This window comes from Pocillopora damicornis, chromosome 1 (assembly GCF_964200805.1).
Source record: "Pocillopora damicornis chromosome 1, jaPocDami1.2, whole genome shotgun sequence".
NCBI lineage: Eukaryota > Metazoa > Cnidaria > Anthozoa > Scleractinia > Pocilloporidae > Pocillopora > Pocillopora damicornis.
In genome coordinates, this window is record NC_142670.1 from 1,393,523 (window position 1) to 1,414,437 (window position 20,915).

The window sequence follows — 20,915 nt, forward strand, 5'->3', positions numbered from 1 at the left end:
ATTCGCATGAATTTATAGCCATAACCAACCAATCAGAGCAAGACACGAGAGACCGGCCCCTTTGAAGGTCAGGAAGGATTTTTACACATTTCCCACGTCAGCCAAAAACTCTGTTGTGGCTATAAGCCTGAGCGATTCTTTCGCTAAATTCTGCAATTCTCCAAACATGGGGCTTCTATACTGTAAGTACAGGTCTCAAAATCTGCGTAGATATGGTCCTTTTTGGCTTACTGATTATATTTTGTATTTGCAGGTATATTTTTATCATGTTTCGTTTCGCTTGCAAGAGGTCTTTATGGTCCGCAAACTGATGTGGTTCAACTGACAGCAAATAATTTTAGATCGATGGTTATGGACAGTGATGGTGTATGGCTTGTAGAATTCTTTGCTCCTTGGTACGTATGAAATATTTGTTTTAAACGCTTCAGCTGAAATTAAAATCCAGTAAGGTACACTTGTACGTAACTGAGTGGAGATTTTCATAATTCAATAAATCTATGTGATTTTGTATACCTTGAAAAGCGTAAATGCTTTCCGAGCATAGCATTTTAAAAAAGAAAAATCTAAGGCTAGCTGTGATGGTATTTATTTGAACATCCTGGGACAGAGAAACGTGATTTTTTAAATCTTTGCTTTAATTGTTTAAATTTAAGTGATAATGTGAGAACTTAATTATGTAGTGTAGATTAAGTTGATTTTTGTTTTCCATTCTGTGTGCCGGAAATATTCAAATCCTCCAGTTCGAAAGTTAAAATGTATTAAATCTTATGACAAACAGAACAAATTGTTTGAAAGTATGATGACCAATCATTCTATCATGAAGTGTCCACATAGCCCCTTTTCTGTGTCTAGTTGTGTGACAAATTGACTAGAGATTTTCTCTTTTTTATCTAACCTCTCCCTTAGTATGAAAGACCAAACTCTGATCCCCCCCACTTTTTGTTTTCAGTAACTTCAAAAACTTTCAGCTGATGAATCTAAAATTTGATGGTTATTTTGATAAATCTTTCTTACAGACCTTGTCCCTACAGTTACCTCCTAGTGGGGGTGGTGGGGAGTTCTTCCAAGGGGGGGAAGGTGGGGAGTTTGATAAAAATGGAATGCCACAGTTTTGAAAAAATTCCAAAGAGGGGAGAAGAATATCAAACTCAGGGGTCTAACAGTAGGGATTGAGCTGTTCACTTGGTAACTGAATTATGCTGTTTAGGTGTGGCCATTGTAAAGCATTAGCTCCAGAATGGATTAAAGCAGCATCAGCACTGAAGGTATGTGCAAGCTGTCTAGCTGAAGTCTGAGAGTTTTTTGGGAATACTTGGAGGTCAAGGAGGGTCCTGATATCAACTAAATAACAGGATTTATGTCCTTGAAAACTCCATAATAACCTCCCAAGGTTCCTGATTTTGTTTTAATGTTCTAGGCCCAGTTGTTCAAAGGCTGATTAGCGCCAGCCCAAGGTAAAATTTTAATCTGGGTCTCTTTAATCAAAAGCCTTTTGGGGGTAATTTTCTGCTTTCTTTTTAGAGCCTCTAGTGATCATATTCTGGACAAAAAGAATCCGACTGAATTTTCTTTCAAAGCTTTCTGATCTGAAACCAGATTTCACACTAATCCTGGGTTATCTTAATTTGAATGACCTGGCTCTACATTTTACTCAATGCAGTTGTTGGCCATGCAGCTTTTGGTCTCAGTCTTATTTCTAAATGGTTTTCTTGGCATCTCAGATTTTATCATGCCCTACCCTTTCTCAAAATAGTATATACAACACTTCAAGCAGCCAGAGACAAAACTGTCCATCAAGTGTTTAATTTCTAACCATGTTTTGATATAACAAGAGCAATAAATTAATTTTTTTTGGTATCTGTGTGGTATATACTAAAACAGATATTCACCTCACTGTTAGTGAAAGTGGTGGATATTTACCTTGCTACTTTGTGTCTCAGCAAATATATACCACTTTTCACCTCCACTTTGGTGATAGATTGTTAATTATTCTGTTGTTAGGGTGTTGTTAAAGTTGGAGCTGTAGATATGGATGATCAACAAAATCAACAAATTGGAGGACAATATGGTATCCGGGGATTTCCAACAATAAAGGTTTGTAAATTAAAGCCAAAACATAATGGCGACAGCAAGGAGGATGTGGCAAAACAAAAGATCTAATGGGTTTAACAATAGCTCAGCATGTGTTTTTTAAAATTTTGTACAATTCTTTGGTGTCCTCTGCAAATCAATATTGTGAAGTCACTCAAATTGATGCAGTCTGAGAACAGAAAGCCAGACAGCAATTTACTGAAATTTCCTGCCATTTGCAAAATTCTAACTTAAGATTCTCATTTTAAATTGACATCTTCCAAGGTGTTGCCGTCCTGATTACTCCAGGTTCCAAATGCTACTAGTCACACACTTGTATGGTTGCAGTAAAATCATCTTACAACTTTGTGGCTCATCCTACCCGAGCAATCATTTGAGTTGGTGGATTTTTAAATTTTGTGTTGAAAATCTTGTCACGTTAGGCCAGAGCTTTGAGTTGATTGAGTGTTGTTGTGTTTACTTTGAAATTAAAGTATTCTTTTTCTGTTGTCCTTTATCTTTTCAGGTGTTTGGTGCTAACAAGAACTCTCCAACTGATTATAATGGTTTGTTCAAAATTATGATCATTTGATAATTCTTGTTTCTTATGAGTTGAAGATTGGCTGTTTGTGACTAGAACTCATTTACTTTTCTTTGAAGGTGCCAGAACAGCTCAGAGTATCATTGATTCTGGTCTCAGTGCTGTTAAATCCATGGTGAATCAGCGACTTTCTGGAGGAGGGAGATCTGGTTCTGGTAGAGGAGGAGGAGGAGGAGGAGGAGGAGGAGGAAAACAGGTATTTTATTAACCCCTACATCCTATTATCAGTATGCAATTTCTCCACACTATTCTCAATACAGTTCCTAAGGTGTGGACAAGTAGAATTTGTATAATGGTCAAGAGCTTCTTAATTGTTGATCATTTGTTGTGACCTTAATGAGTGATTCAAAGTTGATATTGTCAGGAGAAATTTGATTCACTCTTATGGGTCAAACAGTCATGGTCATGAGAATAAAGGAATTGATCACCAACCTAAGAAACTTTGCTTGGTAAACATCTTCTCCTTGTCAGTACCAAAGGAGATTTGTAGTTTAAGTGTGGAGAATATGGATCCTGATCTATGGGTGTAAAGGTTCAAAGAAGTGTCTCTTGCAGAGAGTCTGCTCAATGTACTATCTGTCAGTAACTTGATAGAAGTAAATCTCTATGAAATCATTCTGCAGGGTAGCAAGGATGATGTAGTTGAACTAACTGATGCCAACTTCGAGAGAGAAGTTCTCAACAGCAAAGACCTTGTTTTGGTTGAGTTCTTTGCACCTTGGTAAGTAATCACAGAGGATACTTTCTTGATGTAGTTTGGAATTCTTCTCAACAAATATATTCTAGAAGCTTGAAGGCAGAAGTAGTGATCTGATCTTGGTTTTAATTCAGGTGTGGTCACTGTCAAAGGCTTGCTCCTGAATGGGCAAAGGCAGCATCAGAGCTGAAAGGCAAAGTAAAAGTGTGTGCTCTTGATGCTACAGTTCATACTGCCACTGCTGGGAGGTACCAAATTCAAGGTTACCCAAGTATCAAGGTCTTTGCAGCAGGTGTCAAAGATTCCCACAGTGTGGAAAACTATGAAGGAGGAAGAACAGCTTCAGACATTGTACAGTTTGCACTGGATAGGCTTGCTGAATCTATTGAGCCACCTGAGGTGCTTGAGATTGTCAACAGCGAGGTTCTAAAAACTAACTGTGAGGAGAAGCCTATCTGTGTTATTTCTGTTCTGCCACACATTTTGGATTCTGGAGCCTCTGGAAGGAACAAGTATCTGGACATATTAAAGTCGATGGGTGAGAAGTACAAGAAGAAGCTGTGGGGTTGGATCTGGACGGAGGCTGGGGCACAGGCAAAGCTTGAGGATGCTGTTGGCTTGGGTGGCTTCGGGTACCCGGCAATGGTAGCAGTTAATGCTCGTAAAATGAAATATGCTGTACTGAAAGGTCCTTTTGATAACACAGGTATTGATGAGTTTCTTAGGGCTGTTTCAGTTGGTCGTGGTGCAACAGCACCCATCAAGAGTGCAGGGCTTCCTACTGCAGAGGAAATACAACCTTGGGATGGCAAAGACGGAGAACTGCCAATAGAAGAAGACATTGATTTATCTGATATAGATCTTGATGAGGAAGAAGGAGTGAAAAAGGACGAGCTGTAAATGTGTGGATGCGTAATACAGAACTGATATTTGTTGGAAATCTCTGTGTAGTGCAGTTTCAGCATCAGTTGTAACATGCACAACTTGAGTCCAAGAAGAGAGCCTAGATTTCCTAACAGTACAAAAGTTATCCTGTAGCTTTTTTTCCCAAGTGGTTTTTCACATCAATATTAGGAAGTTGTTCACTAATAAATTAATGTTTGGTCAGCTTTGCATAATGCTTTTTGTTTGATGTTGTTACAGTAATCTTGTCCTGTCATCACTCAGACCCATTTGTATTCCAGAGTTCTAGGGCTAGTTTTTGAGGGCTAGATTGTTGGAAACCTGATGATCACAACCCAAAGACGAACCAAATCCTGTTCACCCTTTAACTCCTAAGATCTGATTGCTAATTCTCCCTTCTTGCTTCTACACATTTCCTTTAAAATTAGTTACAAGAATTTGGTGTTAAATTAAGATAGCAACTTTTGTGATAAGTTTGAGTATTCTTATTACCTGTTTGCTAAATGATGTATGGATATAATAGGGAGAAGTTACGTGTTAATCACTTCTGGGAGTTAAAGGGTTTAAGCCTGAAATTTTTAAGACTTCTTTTTCTGCAATATTTTCAATGACAGTCCACCTGCACAGATTTTTTTTTTGTTACCAGTGCTTGAATGACATGAACTTGTGGAGTTAAGAGCCAAACTTTCAGTGTTGTTCAAGCTGCCATCAATCATCCTGATAATTACCCTCTGAAGGCAGCAATGATTAAAAGAGGTCAAAATCCTAAAATAACATATCAGGAACATACACTTAGCACCCTTTGAATCAGGAAGTATTATAGCTAAGAGGTCTGCTATTTGAATAACAGCACGAAGCAGTTGGCAATGAAACATCTACAACTTGATATTTCAGGTTAATTGAAAGTCCACACCCACTTAAAGCAGCCTAGGCAGGAAGTGATCGGCAATATTTCTTCTCTTGCATGGATGATGCCATCCATGGGGCAGTAGTAATACTGCCAGTCCATCGCAAGGTTACACGCCAGTATCTGGCTTCCCTGACAGCTAAGCAGTACTGTATGTAATTATATACCCCAGGGTGGACAGAGACACTAATAATGAAGGGCTTTTTTCAAGAACCTAACACTGAATGACCCACACAATGACCTAGCCAGGTCTCACATCCTGACCTCTTGTACCTGGGACTTAAAGCACTGACCATCAGGCCACTGCATTTCCCACAGGTCATTGAAAAGGACAGCAACCTGGATCAGCTTCATACTAGAGTAACTTCCTTTCATATTAACTTTGACCATACAGATTTAATCTGGGATTTAAGGGGTTAACAGTTGCACTCGGCTTCCCAACATGTAAAAATGTTTTCTACTTTTCTTCCATGTTCAAATTTATTAATTTGGTGACTCTTCAAAGCTTCCCTTAGCTTAGAGGACACAAGGAAGTTCCCAGTCATTTTGCAATGAGAGAATAATTAATCTTGTCTAACACAATACAAAAAAAAAGTCTCAGAGTGGAGAACTTTTAGTCCACTTCCAGCCATCTTTCTTTGGAGAAAGGAGACAGGAACATGTTTGAGCCTTTTTCTGCCCAGGGGAAGTGGGGAAGTAGAGATACTTACAATTAGTGTTATAACATAGCGCGTAAATTTGTTTAAACAAATTCCATTGCGTGAGCGTGCCTCATATTCCTTTTGTGTACGCTCATGACATCCGCAAACAAATCCCTCAAGAAAAAAAAATTTCTCCGCGATTTTTTACTTTGGGATTTTACTACTAAAAACTGGTTTAAGACTTCGGTGGCAATTTAAGCTAAACACGGAAAGTTGTGAGCCAGCTAATGAGGAAGAAATGTTATTAACGCGCTGAGGCGTAGCAGAGGGAATATTAACCGTTTTACAACATTCAAACCATCGGGTTGAAAATGTTATAAAACAATTGGTTAATTCGTCAGCTGTGCGTTCATCGAGATATGAAGCACTTGGAAAGTTTGGAGAGCACTCAAGAAGCTAGAGTTGCTCTCAGCTACGCTTCAAGCAACTCTTGCGCATCTTTCGGGCTCCTCAAACTTCCCGCGTGCTTCATAGCTCGATTAACGCACGCTGACGTATGAACCAATTTTTAATTTCCAGTCACTCTGGGTGAATGAAACAATCTTATCATGATCACATTTGATATTCATGCATTATCAACTGATATATGCAGTCAAGAAGTGCTAACAACAGCAAAAAATCAGGTTAATTTTTTTAATTTTCTCCTTCCCTTGAGAAGGTTACAACTAATTATAGAAAACATTAAGAATTATCATATACAAAAATAGACAATTAAATGTCTTACACTTTAATATAAACTCCTTAAAATTGCTTTTCAAGTTAACTGTTTCATAATTAATGTTCTTGATCAACACTCCACCCTTTCCAGTCTAGAGACCAGGGATCAGGGAGCCAGAGAAACCACAGTCACACCCAATGAAATTGTGCCTGATTTATAATCGATTTTCAAGCAACAAAATCTATGAAGATTGTTGCATCTGTCAAACTTTTCAGCATTAAGTTTCTGAACCAGAATTTGAGAGATGACTGGATAGCAAAGTAAATGATTACAGATTCTGGAACTCACACTGAATCTGCAAAAAACCTCTAAATAAATGAGAAATTTGCATAGAAGTTTGGTGAAATATTTTCTTGTATTCCTGCAGTTGTGGTTTGTTCTGACTCCCTTAACTGCCAATAAGACTGCTAATAAGTTCCCTTGAAAATAATAATTGTCTTCTAATTTTCAAAGACGAGATATAATGTTAAAAACTGTGTCTTAAACTTCACCAATTAATATAATTTCACATAATTTTAGAGCATCAATAGTATTCTGACAACAACACACAAAGTTCTTAAGCATGAGGACAGTTTTTAAACCTTTTAACTCCCAAGATCTGATTGTTAATTCTCCCCTTCAGCTTCTAAACATTTCCTTGTAAATTAGTTATGAGATTTTAGTGTTAGCTCAAGATAACAACTTCTACCTGATTTGTTTGAATATTCTCATTACCATTTTGTTGGAGAATGTATGGGAATTATAGGGAGAAGTTACATGACTTGTTAATCACCTCTGGGAGTTATAGGGTTATAAACTTCTGCGATTAAGTACTGAGAAACAACCCTCATTTATGGGTACAGAGCAAGTTTCAGTTGACTGTGGGTAACAATCTTGTGGTGTCATATCTCTAAGTGAGCATTCATTATGGGAATAGATTGGCATGACTGCATGTTAGCAAAACTAGAAACACAAGTGATTTAAGTCACTCATGCTTATTGCTGATGCAAAACCCACAATTTTTAAAGGTCTCATTCACCCATTAAAGATTGCCATGTTACACTGTTGTTAGATTCTTGAATCCTATAATACAAGTTACCAGAACAAGTTGTGCAAGTAGCTGACTGGTCCAGCCAGTCATAAATGAGAATTGCATCACTCTCTTCAACTGCTAACTTGTTATGCAGGTTGAATGTTTATACTTGCTCAGGACAGGTATAAATTTGTGTTGTGCAAAATCTTTATAATCAGTACATTACCTGAAATCACCACAATCCAATATCACAATTACTTAATTAATGCTGACCACATATTTTCAATCTTCTCTTATAAAATTTGTCCAACATCTAAAATTCAGACTCTTGAATTAACCTATTCCACTGTTTTTGGATCAAAACAAATTTTTCAGTTGTAATCTCTCACATACTACAATAATTAGTATTTACAGTAGTACCAACTAAATAAAAATGTGCTTCTCTGGGTTAGAAGATAAATGTTGGAAACAAAATCTAAAGCACTTATTGCTATTATTATCACTATGTTGGGTATTGTGGCAAATTTTGCAGGCTAAAATTGGGAATTTGGAGGGCTAAAATGTATTTTAGCATGCTCCGATGCTTGTGTGATTGTTCAGACTGTTTTGTGGTAATTTTTTTCAATTTTATTTTTAAGTGCCCCCAAATTGATGATGACAATAGTAATACAGTTTATTTTACTGTGCATAAATATGTTTTGGACCCTTCTAAGATTGAATCATTTTCACCTGACCTGCTAAAATGGCCCTGCATTAGGCCCAAAACATATTTATGCTGGCAAAAAATTAATATAAATTCTGGTGTTTCATCATTAAAATACTTACATATGCAAAATCATCCTAAGTTTTTCTCTTTTTAAATCCAATCTTCAGATTTCTGTCCATTAAAATGTAATAAGTCCAATGACAAGTGATAATTAAGTTATTCAACAATTAAAACTAATCGCTGAATGGTCTAGATGCAAGCAATAACATTAACCTTTACAGCATTATTGTCTTATATAACACCTATCAGTTTCTAATCTAAGCATTATTTTCATTCATCCTTTAATTTTTGTGCAGCATTAGGGCAGAACAAATTAAAGGAGTTTTTGCCTTTTCTCCCATGAGCATGCTCACTGACTTTCCTCACACCAAATTTTAGCACCCATAGTTGCAGCTACATATTGCATGACGAAGAGCCACATTCTAAATTTTGCAATCAATGTTTTAACTTGCAACTGCCAAAATTGAATTTTTAAACAACAAATAACTACCAAAATCATTTACCACTGCTGTTTAAATACAAAAGCCAAGGTTTCTTTGACTATGATGCAAGTGAAGACTAGAGCCATGTGACCTTCAAACCAAATCAGAGTTCAGAGGTCATCATCTCCAATTCCCTCAAAAACTTTGTTTGTTGTCATGGCAGCATTATTTGTTGGAAGAGTTGCTGGTTTTGGTGATAGACCTTTGTTCTGTGGACAAACAAGAGGAATTTGTCATTTTATACAATAAATGAAAGATTTGATAGGTCCAATGTTAATCTTTTCACACAAAAGAGTTCACTATAATCACATGAGCAATATTCATTACAGAATAAGCATCTCAATAGTGCTTTGCTACAACAATATTTGAGAGACTCAGTTGAAAATGAAAGTGAGACAGTCTAAAAATTTAGGCTATTCAATTATTTTTTTTTAATTAAAAAGTGCATGAATTTTTTGCTTGAGGTCTTCAACTGAACAGAAAAAGACTGCCCTGTAGTTCTTTTTGGCTGGTTTGCCCTCCATTCTTGAGAAAAAAAATGTACATAAAAAACAGGTTTTTAGTTTGATTTTTCCATTGGTCTATGAGACATACTGTTTTTGGACCAATACTCTGGTACTTGTTTCTGCACAACTCTGTTTAGCAACATCCCTATCATGGAGGGAAGTCCAAGCGAAGGCCACTGCAGCCTTTTGTTCAGTTTACTCTGAGCCAGCTTTTTAAACTTAACAACTTTTCTTTGTTAATAGGTTTCAATACAAAGCTACACAATTTCTGATTGCAATAAACAAATTATTGTTTTACAGTTTGGGGTGCTGCCTACACACTGGTTCCACAGTTAAATATAGTATGTGCCAGAATGAAATCTTTAAGTTGACTGTAACCTTTAACCACAAGACTTACTGATGACTGTTTTGATGTTTTCTTCCCTGGTGTACTTTGTTTCTGGGGAGTTTTTGGACTTGTCAATGGAGGCGAAGAGTTTTCCAAAGCTTTACTTTCTTGTTCACCATCACCCTGATCCAGAATTAACAATACAAGGTCAACCAATTTTTGGCATTCCAGCATCTCTGGATTTCAGTACTACCAGTCTGAAAGATTAAGGTTAGGGACCTAGGGGCACCAGGGGTGGGGGAAAAGGGGGGAAGAGGTAAGGGAGGGGGGAGGGGGACAGGGGTAACATGGAGCTTTTATGCGAGGGAACTCATAGATTTTCTACAACCCGCAAATTTCTTATGACCAACCTTTACACTTTCAAAACAAAATTTCTCCCAAACTGAAACATGAACCCAAAAGAAGTGCCAGGGATGCAGAGCTTCTGATCTTTCACTGACCAATAATAAAGAAATAATTTTTTTTACCTCTATAGATGCATCTGATGTCACAGAATTTTGTCGCTCAAAATTGGGGGAAGCTTCCTGTTTGAGTTTAGCACGATCTTTTGGCTGGAATAAAAGTAAATATAGCAAATAACAATTGGTTTAGATTACAATTATTTGATCAAAGGTCAATCATCACAAAACAAAGGTTATAGGTCTAAGGACTTAGGTCATGAAATTTAAAGGCATTCTGGGTTCTGGACAAAAACAATCCCTCAGTTTATAATAAAAATACAAAATATTTTTTAAAGAAGAAATTGAATTAGGTGATAATTCAAAAGGCACCACTTACAGATCACAACATGCAAGTCACCAAAAAGGTAACTTAGGAGGTCATAGGTCATAGAGGTCGTATTCAGGGTTTCATTTAAAGCTGGTCAACAGAAGTCTTCCACTGTCTATAAAACCTCTTATGGCCATATTACTTAATAAGGAAAAAGTTATTGAAACCTCAGCTTATTATAAGTTTAAGGTCATGTACCTTTTTCACGGGTCTTCCTTGCTTCATTCGGAGTATCTCATCCACAATACTCTGAAGACAGAGGCTCATAAGAATTGCCTAAATTTAAAAACACATGTGACAAATTCAGTGAGAGTATAGTTCATCCTTCTTTTCATCACATAAAAAGAAACACTTCTCTTTTCCTACCCTGCCACATTCCTGTGAATCTTTTATCAACCCATACACCTCTAAGAGTGATAAGCATCAAATTTCTCCCAACATTTAAACACCTGACTCCAACATCAAGGTCCTGAGAATATAGGAAATGATCACAAACTCAAGAAGCTCTTTTGACTCTTTACCTCACTGCTGTAAATTGTGATCCACTCCATTTCATCTTTTTTGACGAGGTACTCAAATGCAAGTTCCAGATGTTCTTTTTTATCTCCATTTTCATTCTTTTCACTCTAGCATAGAGAAACATGGAGGCAATGACACAAATACTACTGCTCAGTCTCTAACCCTTTAACTTCCATGACTGACCAAGAAAGAATTTCTCCTTACAATATCAACACAATATTAACCAGATAAGTGATGAGAATAAAGAAAAATATCATTTTGGGGATAATTAATTGATCCAATACTAAATTCTTACCCTGATCGAACACCAAATTCTCATATTAACCAATTTACAACGAAATATATAGCAGGTAGAGGGGAGAATTAATGATCAGATCTTGGGAGTTAAAGGGTTAAATATAATTATTACATGGCTATTCCTAAAATTTTGGAACATCTATAATAAATTTAAATTATTTAATAATTCACTTACTGTTGATGTTATTCTCCAGCATCTTATTCTGGTCACCTTAAAGCTCCCTTCTTGGATTTTATGCTACAAAAAAAGAGACATTTGCCTGAGTAACTGAGGCCGTAAGTTACTTTACAAGCATTAGAAATGGTAAAATAGGTTTTCTTCAAGCCAAAGAGACTGTGAAACCTTCCTGAGATGTTCCCAGTTCAGCTGATGAGCAGGCTTAGCACATTGTATTTCCAAATGAACCTCTTGAGCAAAGCAGTGACTCTATTTAGATATACACTTACACCAGGTGTTTGAAGTCTGAAGTTCAGTTCTCTGTTTCCAACACTGATAATAACTCTTGTGTCTTCTTCAGGGTAGTTTGTTGTGCAGGGTTTAAACTGCACATAGCCATAGAATCTTAGTGACCTAGCAAGTTGCAAAAACTGCAAAAACAGATAACAACATTTCCCAATGTCAGAAGATAAGTTATTTTGTTTTATAATAAACAAGCACTTTTCTGATGCTTACAAAGCTGCAGACTGTCATTACCAGATGCATAGCATTGTGTCCACACAGTACATGAAAAGGAAAGAATTTCTTTGTGCAACTTAAATTACCTGAAAGTCATAAATGCAAATTAGGTTTCATGTTTCAACCCTTTACATCCTAACATCAGTATGCATATTCTCCATACTGATCTCTATACATTTCCTAAGGTGCTGACAAGGAGAATTAGCTTAACGATCAAGAGCTTTAGTCTGTAGTTGTTGATCATTTCCTTTATTCTCATGACCTTAGTCTATGATTCAGGGATGATATTGTGAGGAGAAATTAGATGTTAGTCACTCTCGGGGGCTAAAGGTTATGCATCAATAAAAAAATTGTCTCACCTCTTGCTTGGCACCTTTCTGTTTGAGATCTGCAAGTTTTGAGTGCGCTTCCTTTGGGCCAACTGTCCAACCTCTGTCCAGATCACTGACAGCCTGAGGAGAATTACACAACATCACCATATTTGGAAAAACAGATCAGCTTCTGAATATCTCTGATTTACTAATCGCTCTATAATTAGTCAATTCAGCAGGCTGTACGTTACTGTAAAAGCTGTATCATCAGTTTATGTTCAAGCATTTACTGCACATTGGGTACCAGTTTGTCTTGGAACAGGAGACACATGTCACTAGCGAGTTGTGTGTTTTAATTACTGCTGCAAACAAGGTGGAGCCTTTCCATGTAGAAGCTAATTTGCCTCTGTGTTTTGAGACTTTGTGTAGGTTTACTTGGTCATATCATACTACTGTAGCAGGTCTCAAGGTTACAGAAGATTCAGCAGAGAACATTGTGATCCTAAGTTGTCATGAAATTAAAGTTACATGATTGTACAACAGTTCAGTTTAGCCAGGTGTCATCTTCTAATGAAACAGTTTTTTGCTCAGGGTTACATTGAATGTATGGCTATCTTCATCTATCTTTTTGGCACACACAAACAAAAACAACTTTGTCCTTAACTTCCAACAGAAACCTGGAAGTTTACACCAGGAAGAAGTATAATAACATGAATACACACTTCAAGCTGGAACTTACCTGAACATACAACAAGTTCATTCCAATCCTATCTTTGACAATCTTTTCCTCTATTTTTGGATCCCACAACCTTTGTGAAACAAATCAACTCATTTAAAAATATATATATTTTTTGTAATGCTTTTCTCCAAGAAATACCTTGCCTTGAGATCCTTATAAACTTTGTTGCAAATAAAAAGAATTGCTTTTTACTAAACATCTTATCTAGAAAGCCAAGTTTTCTTAAAAAATCTGACCAATTGTCATGATGAGTCTTTACAGTGTTGTTGTCACACAATAACTCATTCGCGTCTGAAGCTGTTAGAGTCATTGTTGATGTTTACTTTGCTTTATTTGCTTTGAGATCCTTATAAACTTTGTTGCAAATAAAAAGAATTGCTTTTTAGTAAAGATCTTGTCTAGAAAGCCAAGTTTTCTTTAAAAATCTGAGTGATTGACATGATGAGTCATTATGGCGTTGTTGTCGCACAATAACTCGTTCGCGTCTTAAGCTGTTATAGTCATTGGTGATGTTCACCAATGTTCACCAATGTTTAAGCTTCTGTTTGATGTTCACCAATGTTCACCAGTGTTTTTTTACTAAATATAGTTTACTTTTCTGTATATTTAACTTCTAATAAGTTGTATTGGATTGAGGACTAACTCGCCGACGTCTCTACTCAATTTTATACGTCCGTGAGTTGGCATCCGTGAGTTGGACTGTCGGCAAATTGACTAGATACCTCCAGGGGTTACCCAGTAACATTAATCTACAAATACAGGAACTTTTTACATTTTGAAGATTATAGGACCAGAGAAACTTATCTGCCTCTGTAAACCCTAAAAATAACATTTAACCCTTTAACTCTCTGAAATGATTAAAATGAAACTTCTCCCTATAATATCCATACATTATTCAGCAAACAGACAATGAGAATACTCAAACTTATCAGGTAGAAGCTGCTATCCTGATCTAGCACCAAGTTCTCATAACTAATTTACCAGGAAATGTGTAGCAGCTAGAGGGGAGAATTAACAATCAGATCTTGGGAGTTAAAAGGTTAACAGTAAAAGGAGACTTGTTTTAACCTCAAGTTCCACAGAAATCTCACAGAAAGGACCATTATGACTTACGTTTTTCTGACAGCCACTCTGCAAGTTCCAGTTTCTGACTTCATGGTCAAAAAGGGTGCCTCAAAATCCTGAAATCTCCTAACAACTGTGGGGAAAAATGACTTCATTTACAATTCAAATGACATGTTTCCTTTAAGATCTATTCCATTTCTTCAAAGGATCCCAAGATCTCTTATAGTCTGTCATACAATTCTCATGTTGTTAATAGCCCAATAGTCCCATTATTGAAATTTTCGTTATCCTCATCACTTGTCTGTTTTATAATATATTCTTGATTTTGCATTGAGGTTGTGAGGATGAATTTTGTCGTGGTCACTCATAGTTACAAATTAATCTACTTACTTGTTGCTTCTCCATCATCAGCTCTTTTAATCAGAAAAAGCCCAAAGTAGTACACTAAGTCTTCATTGAGATCAATCTCTGCCATCAATACCTGAAAAGATTTCACACAGTTTTCATGCATCGTAAAAAAAAACTGTGCAGAGAATCTTTAGATATTGTTTTACCAGACTGATTGACTCAATGACTAGCTTCCTGTCTAACAGATTGATTGACAAACAAAACACATGATCAACAGCCTGAACAACTGTCTGCTAGGCTGACTGACTGACTGGCTGTCTGGCTGACTGACAAACTGCCTGACTGACTGACTGACTGGCTGGCTAACTGGCTGGCTAACTGTCTGACTGACTGACTAACTGGTTGTCTGACTCACTGGCTGTCTGGCTGACAGACTGTCTGATTGACTGACTACCAGAATGACAGACTGACTGCCTAACTGGCTGTCTGACTGACAGACTGGTTGACTGGCTGACTGACAGACTAAATGACTCACTATCTAACAAAAGTAATTTGGTATTATCAACTAAGTTGATCATATAAATTGACCACTCAGAGTTCTGATGAAGGAATAATGCTTGAATTGTCAGCTTTGAAACAATTCACTGTGGCCAATTTATGGTACTCATAAATCCAAGCACAAAATCCAGCAGCAACCACCATTTCTGAATGACACACTTAAATCAATGTGAAGTTGTAATGTCAACTCAGTCAACAATACCAAATTACCTGGTCATACTCTCCCACTGAAACAGCACTGCTGTTTCTCCAGAAACTTAACCCCTTTATTATCTGACAGTAGAATGAATGACAAGAGTGAAAAAGGGGGTAAGTTGCTAAAGAAACTGTGGTGCTGCGTCAGTGGGAGAGTACAGGTTAGTTTAGTGGTATCAACTTAGTTGATAACATAAATTGGCCACCATAAAGAGTTTAAGCCCTTCGTCAGATTGTTAGGCCTTCACTCTGACAAAGGGCTAACACTCAAAACATCAGCCTTTAAACTCTTTATGGTGGCCAATTTACATTATGAACTCAGTTGATAACACTAAATTACCCTGATGACTGAGTGACTGACTTTCTAGTGGACTGAAGAATTCAGTCGAACTGACTAAGAAACAACAAGTGATTGACATGACTAACTGACCCTGTCCACTAATCCACTATTCAGAGTATAAAAAATTACAAGACAAAATACACCTGTTAAAAACACCCACTGGTGAATAAGAAAAATAACATTCATAGTCTTTATCAACTGAAGTTAATTACGTAATCACCTTGTTAAAACTGCAAGCAAAAAGCACTACCCACTTTTTCAAAACTCACCTCTAGTATATCATCTGTTCTGTCGGTGGATTGTATCATTAGTGAAACTTTTTGTCCATTCATGAAGTAAACATCAAGTTGAACATTCTCCGGCGAAGCAGATAAAGATTCCTAAAGGCGAACATAACATTCACTATCTGTAAACTATCAATGACTTTAGATTAATATCATGATTATGCCCATTTACAAACATTTCAAAAATACATTGTGTCTATTCAGCAATAGATCACAGAAGACATGTCCCAAGAGGCCCAGCTGTGTATGTCACTGATGTTCTCATCACATGTTTACCCTTTAACTCCCATGAGTGACCAAGAAAGAATTTCTCCTTACAATATCAATACAATATCAAGCAGACAAGTGATAAGAATAAAGAAAAATATCAATTAGGGGATTATAAGTTGATCCAATACCAAATTCTCTAAACTAACATCACAAGAACTGTATGGCAGACAGTAAGGAGAATTACTAGTGAGATCTTGGGTGTTAAAGCATTAACATCTTCTGTGATCTATTTGTAAACAAACTCACAGCAACAAAGAATCTATTTGTCTTGCATGATAAAAACCAAACAAACAAGCAAACATGATGCTGCTAATGATGATAATATTATCATCTACAAAATGTATGCCTCAGTCCTCTGACAGATCATAAGCAAGAAGTAATTCAAATGCTTCATTTAACCTTTACACCCTAACATCGGTATGCATATTCTCCTTACTGTCCTCTACATATTTCTTAATGTACTGAAAGGAGAATTTGTTTCACAATCAAGAGCCCCTCTAGTTGGTGATCATTTCCTATATTTTCTTCACATTAACCTGTGATTTTGGGCAGATATTGTAAGGAGAAATTAGATATTTGTCACTCTTAGTGGTCAAAGAGTTCATTACCTGATGATTTTAGATATATTAAATTTATATATTTGCACTGCGGTGAAGAAATGAAATTACGAGATCCTCACAGCTAAGAACACTACTGAAACAAGCAGTTGAAAATAGGACCTGAAAAAAATTCAGGCCTGTACAGGATTTGAACCCATGACCTCTGCGATACCGGTGCAGCGCTCTACCAACTGAGCTAACAAGCCAACTGGGAGCTGGTCAATGTGTTGGGTCCAAATAAACCATCCAAGTGATGAATGATGATTTTAGATATATGAAATTCATATACCAGTATTTGCACTGCGGTGAAGTTATGAAGTCCTTACCTTTTGGGCATTTAGGAAAAAACTGATGAACAGAGAGCTAGTAGCAACCCCAGGATCTTGACAGACTGACTGTAAATATCTCTCCAGGTGAACTCGTCTTTCTTCTACTTGTGCTGGTGTCAAAGACAGAAGCTTTCTTGGAGGGAACTTTGCTACAATTCTTGGCCCAAACTCTTTGCGTAACTTAAAAAAAACAACAACATGAAAACACAGTCTTAGACACAAAAGTCTTGTGAACTTGATGTAAATGTAAATCAAACAGCTAATGTTGGACACCAACATATCAGATATTCTCTCTTATAAAGAGAGGAACCGTCAATAAATTAGGATGTACTAAAACTTTGTGATAGTATTGGGAGTCAAGCAAAATATTGAGCCACTGTCTAAAACAAAAGGCTGGTTTTAAACAAAAAATCTTAGATGGTTGAAGATTTTACTGTTTCTTTACTGACCATCCCAAAGTTTTCTGACTAATGAAAACTCAAAATCGAAGACATTCCCTACTGTCTGGAATGGTCTGCAACAAAATCCTGACAATTGGGGCAGATCCCAAGCACAATCTTTAAAAATTATTAAACACTCCTATTTCTAATATCAAGGATGTTCTGTGATGGTTTTAGCTTTCTACTAATCCTTTAATTGCTTGGCTCCAGTAACCCCCAGTCACAAATAAAATGGCATCTGTAATCCACCTTGACAAACATTCAATGATCTCCAGATATATTAGCAAAATCTGGGACAGATTGCAAATCATCTTGGATTTTTTCAACATATGAAAACCAGACTTAAATGTTAAAACCCTACATTTTCATCAATCAACAGCATCAACTGAAAATTGACGAGCTTCAAATTTTATATTTTTTCTTTCACATACATGTAAGGTCACAAAATATTTCTGTAAGACAAACAGCTACTGAAAGATAAAATGCTAAAAGCTCTAAAAACTTACTTGTTCATTGAATTGGTAAAGATCTGAAAATCTAATACCACAGTGAAATGAGCCATTGATGTGTACATTGTAAGCCTGCAATTGGAGTTTTAGCATGAGTCAGTTATTTCACAGCATATGATTTGTTGGTTGTTAACTCTTGCAGATACAGTGAATTGTGGTTAACATATCTTAACATTGTAAGGGTGATCAGTGAGTGAATTCTCCCCAAAGCTTTAATACACTATTTACACATATAGGAGAGAAATTAAAAAAATCATCAGAGTCCTGAACACCCTAACATCAGTATGCTTATTCTCCATACTGTTCTCTATATATCTCCTGTGGTACTGACAAGGAGAATTTACACAAAAATCAAGAGCCTCTTCAGTCAGGGATCATTCCCTTAATTCTCATCATCTTAACCCTTTACAGCCTAACACAGGGCGTGAAATTGCGCCTAATACAGGCGCCAATGCACCTAAATTTTTCACTTTGGCAACCAAATCCTGAAAGTTAGTCGCCAAATTGGCGACTAGAACGTTTCATCATAACCTTACCAAGAGATATAGTGAATTATAAAGATTTGCAAAGATAAATCCGCAGCAAACTTCCTCATTAAGTTTGTTTCCAAAACGTAGCACATGCATCTTGATCGATAACTAGATGCTATCTTGGATTTAGATGAGCCTGAACGTTGTATATCTTCCATCCTAGTGTCCACTTTGTAGCACGTTAAAGATCTTTTCCCTAACTTAATTTTGGAGGGTCTATCTAGAACGCTGACAGCGTAAAGAAAGATTTTGTTTGTCTTTGAAAATGGCGACCAACTTTTTTTGAATTGGCTACCACTTTGAAGAATTTAGGAGCCAAGTGGCTATCTGAGAAAAAAGTTAATTTCATGCCCTGTAACATCAGTATGCATATTCTCCATACTGTTCTTTATACATTTCCTGAGATGTTGACAAGGAGAATTTGTTTAACAATCAAGAGCTGTTTGAGTTTCCTGAACTTAATGTTTGATTTAGGGGTGATTCTTTCAGGAGAAATTAGATGCTTATCATTCTTAGGAGTTAAAAGGATAAAGTTTGATTCAGGGGTGATACTGTTGGGAGTATAACATGCTTGTCACTCCAAGGGAATAAAAGGAATGGGGATACCTCAAAAGATAAAAAAAAACAAAGAAAGAAAAAAGGGAAACTTTTGTGGAATATCCCAAAAAGAATATTACATGATCATCAGTGTGAAAGCTGACTTCAAGATCCTGGAAGTGATAGGATCATTTTCTCAATTCTGTTTTTTTTCAATGTTGATGTTGTATAATAACAAGTTTACAACAAAGAGTCCGAAAGGAAATCATGAAACTATGGCCCATTTCTCGAAAGACCCTGTAACTTTTAGGGGCTGAAAAGGTGATTTAAGTTTTCTGTGTTTCATTAAAGATTGAGATATTGACAGTTTTAAAATTTAACCAACTGGTTCCTGCACTAAAATCTACAAGATATTTACTTAGAATTAGATTTAGAAACATGATTTCAGGTCTTTAAAGTTACAAGGATGTTTCAGATCCTTGCTGCAACACATTACTGCATTTACAAAATGAAAGCTTCGAGAAAATTAATTTGTAACAAAAGATTATGAGCTTGACCAAAATTAACCTGTAATTGCATAGTTTAGTATGCATCTCATTATGCACGTCTGAACTCATTCACGATTATAGCTCATGTGTAAAAAAACACTCCACTAACAAATTACATGCACACTGAATTATCATACCAGTGAATATCATTGGATCTAGATATGAGAGCAAGCGTCAACCATAATTTCAAGAAATTGTTCACGTGGTGAAGAATTTACGAGAGCTACTGCATGCTGAGATAAAAGTTTGATAGCAGGCTTCAATGAAACCAAAACCAGAAAGGAAAAACTACAATTTAAAATACGATATACCGGTATTCTAAATATATGTTACAATATAAAAGAAGACAGATAAATATTATTGTGGAAGATAACATAATTCAAAGTGCAAAGATAAAATATCTCCGTTTCTGACATCTACAAATACAAACTTAACGCAGTTGAATGAAATCCAGCCGGTGCTTATTCGAGCGTGTTGATAAACAACGGTACCGTTTGGGGATCAACACCAGCTCTGACAAGCTGTCACCTTTCGAAAGAGACATTTGTCTTTCCATCAAAACCCAAAATTATCATGAGATCGTTTTCATCTCAGTTGCGCAAACCTTTTGACAGAAAGTACAATCTTCTGAACCAACATCATTTGAGATTCCAAGCGAGCTAATTTAAAACTCAGCTGGTTTTCAACTCTACAAAGTAAAGTTTAGAAGATCGATAAAGTATGGCGAATTATAAGAGGTTAATACTCGCCAAATAATTAGATCCATTCTTGTCCTTACGCTCGATCGTATCAGGAACGGAAAAATGCATTCTGTCGTGCAGTGCAGTCCAAGAGACAAGCTAAAACAATCTGTGCTTAATTCATAGACACCTTCATCATGTGTATTCCATCAGAGTTCCATCCTGTGTTTCCAAGTTGTGATCACGTGTTCTTCGGGTGCCTGGTACCGAACGAGCGGGACGAAAATTTACCCTTCTCTCCCCTCCTCAAGGGTTTTATTGTAGGAACTAACTCGGCAAGGATCGCTTCAACTTTTTAACAACCTAACCAGTTTCTTTAGCCTCGCGAAACAAACCGAGACAAGCAGAAGTCAATGAAGGGAGCTGCTGTGCCCAAAAATGTTTTGATTTTCGATCTGTGAGTTCCTTGATCTTCTTTAGAGACGCGGGTTTTTACTCGAGGTGGATGTCTCACTTCAAGTGTCAGGGTCCAAGGTACCAATACATTCGTAAAGGAGAGCTTCTTCTCGCGATGCACAAGAGTGGAGCCTCATACCCAGGGAAAACATGTCATATGATAGCT

General features: G+C 36.7%; 2 protein-coding genes across 2 annotated transcripts; one reads left to right on the top strand and one right to left on the bottom strand.

The window, feature by feature from the left end:
* The first annotated feature begins 36 nt into the window (after positions 1-36).
* LOC113669385 (protein disulfide-isomerase A6) lies at positions 37-4,480 on the top strand. Its single transcript, XM_027185400.2, has 8 exons — positions 37-182; positions 254-395; positions 1,208-1,265; positions 2,002-2,094; positions 2,597-2,636; positions 2,731-2,867; positions 3,295-3,392; positions 3,503-4,480. The coding sequence occupies exons 1-8, from the start codon at positions 167-169 to the stop codon at positions 4,266-4,268; spliced, it is 1,350 nt and encodes a 449-aa protein (XP_027041201.2). The 5' UTR covers positions 37-166; the 3' UTR covers positions 4,269-4,480.
* A 2,018-nt stretch (positions 4,481-6,498) lies between these two features.
* Positions 6,499-20,547, bottom strand: LOC113669384 (sorting nexin-17). The gene is made up of 15 exons (XM_027185399.2): positions 20,363-20,547; positions 17,996-18,070; positions 17,047-17,229; positions 15,837-15,947; positions 14,517-14,607; positions 14,175-14,259; positions 13,062-13,131; positions 12,371-12,463; positions 11,783-11,923; positions 11,511-11,573; positions 11,041-11,145; positions 10,718-10,795; positions 10,219-10,302; positions 9,761-9,874; positions 6,499-9,066 (listed from the first exon to the last, which is right to left on the bottom strand). Exons 1-15 carry the CDS (start codon positions 20,420-20,422, stop codon positions 8,968-8,970), a joined length of 1,452 nt encoding a protein of 483 aa, XP_027041200.2. The 5' UTR covers positions 20,423-20,547; the 3' UTR covers positions 6,499-8,967.
* Positions 20,548-20,915: the final 368 nt, after the last annotated feature.

What these genes read in the sequence shown, in the direction of transcription:
- LOC113669384 (XM_027185399.2), bottom strand. Translation starts at nt 20,422, where the DNA reads ATGCATTTTTCCGTTCCTGATACGATCGAGCGTAAGGACAAGAATGGA. An exon ending in AGAAAGGTGCCAAGCAAGAG is followed by an intron (nt 11,924 to 12,370) that starts GTGAGACAATTT and finishes CTGTTTTTGCAG; the next exon opens with TTTTTGCAACTTGCTAGGTC. An exon ending in TCAGACTTCAAACACCTGGT is followed by an intron (nt 11,574 to 11,782) that starts GTAAGTGTATAT and finishes CTTTTTTTGTAG; the next exon opens with CATAAAATCCAAGAAGGGAG.
- LOC113669385 (XM_027185400.2), top strand. An exon ending in GTAGAATTCTTTGCTCCTTG is followed by an intron (nt 396 to 1,207) that starts GTACGTATGAAA and finishes TATGCTGTTTAG; the next exon opens with GTGTGGCCATTGTAAAGCAT. An exon ending in GAGGAGGAGGAGGAAAACAG is followed by an intron (nt 2,868 to 3,294) that starts GTATTTTATTAA and finishes ATCATTCTGCAG; the next exon opens with GGTAGCAAGGATGATGTAGT.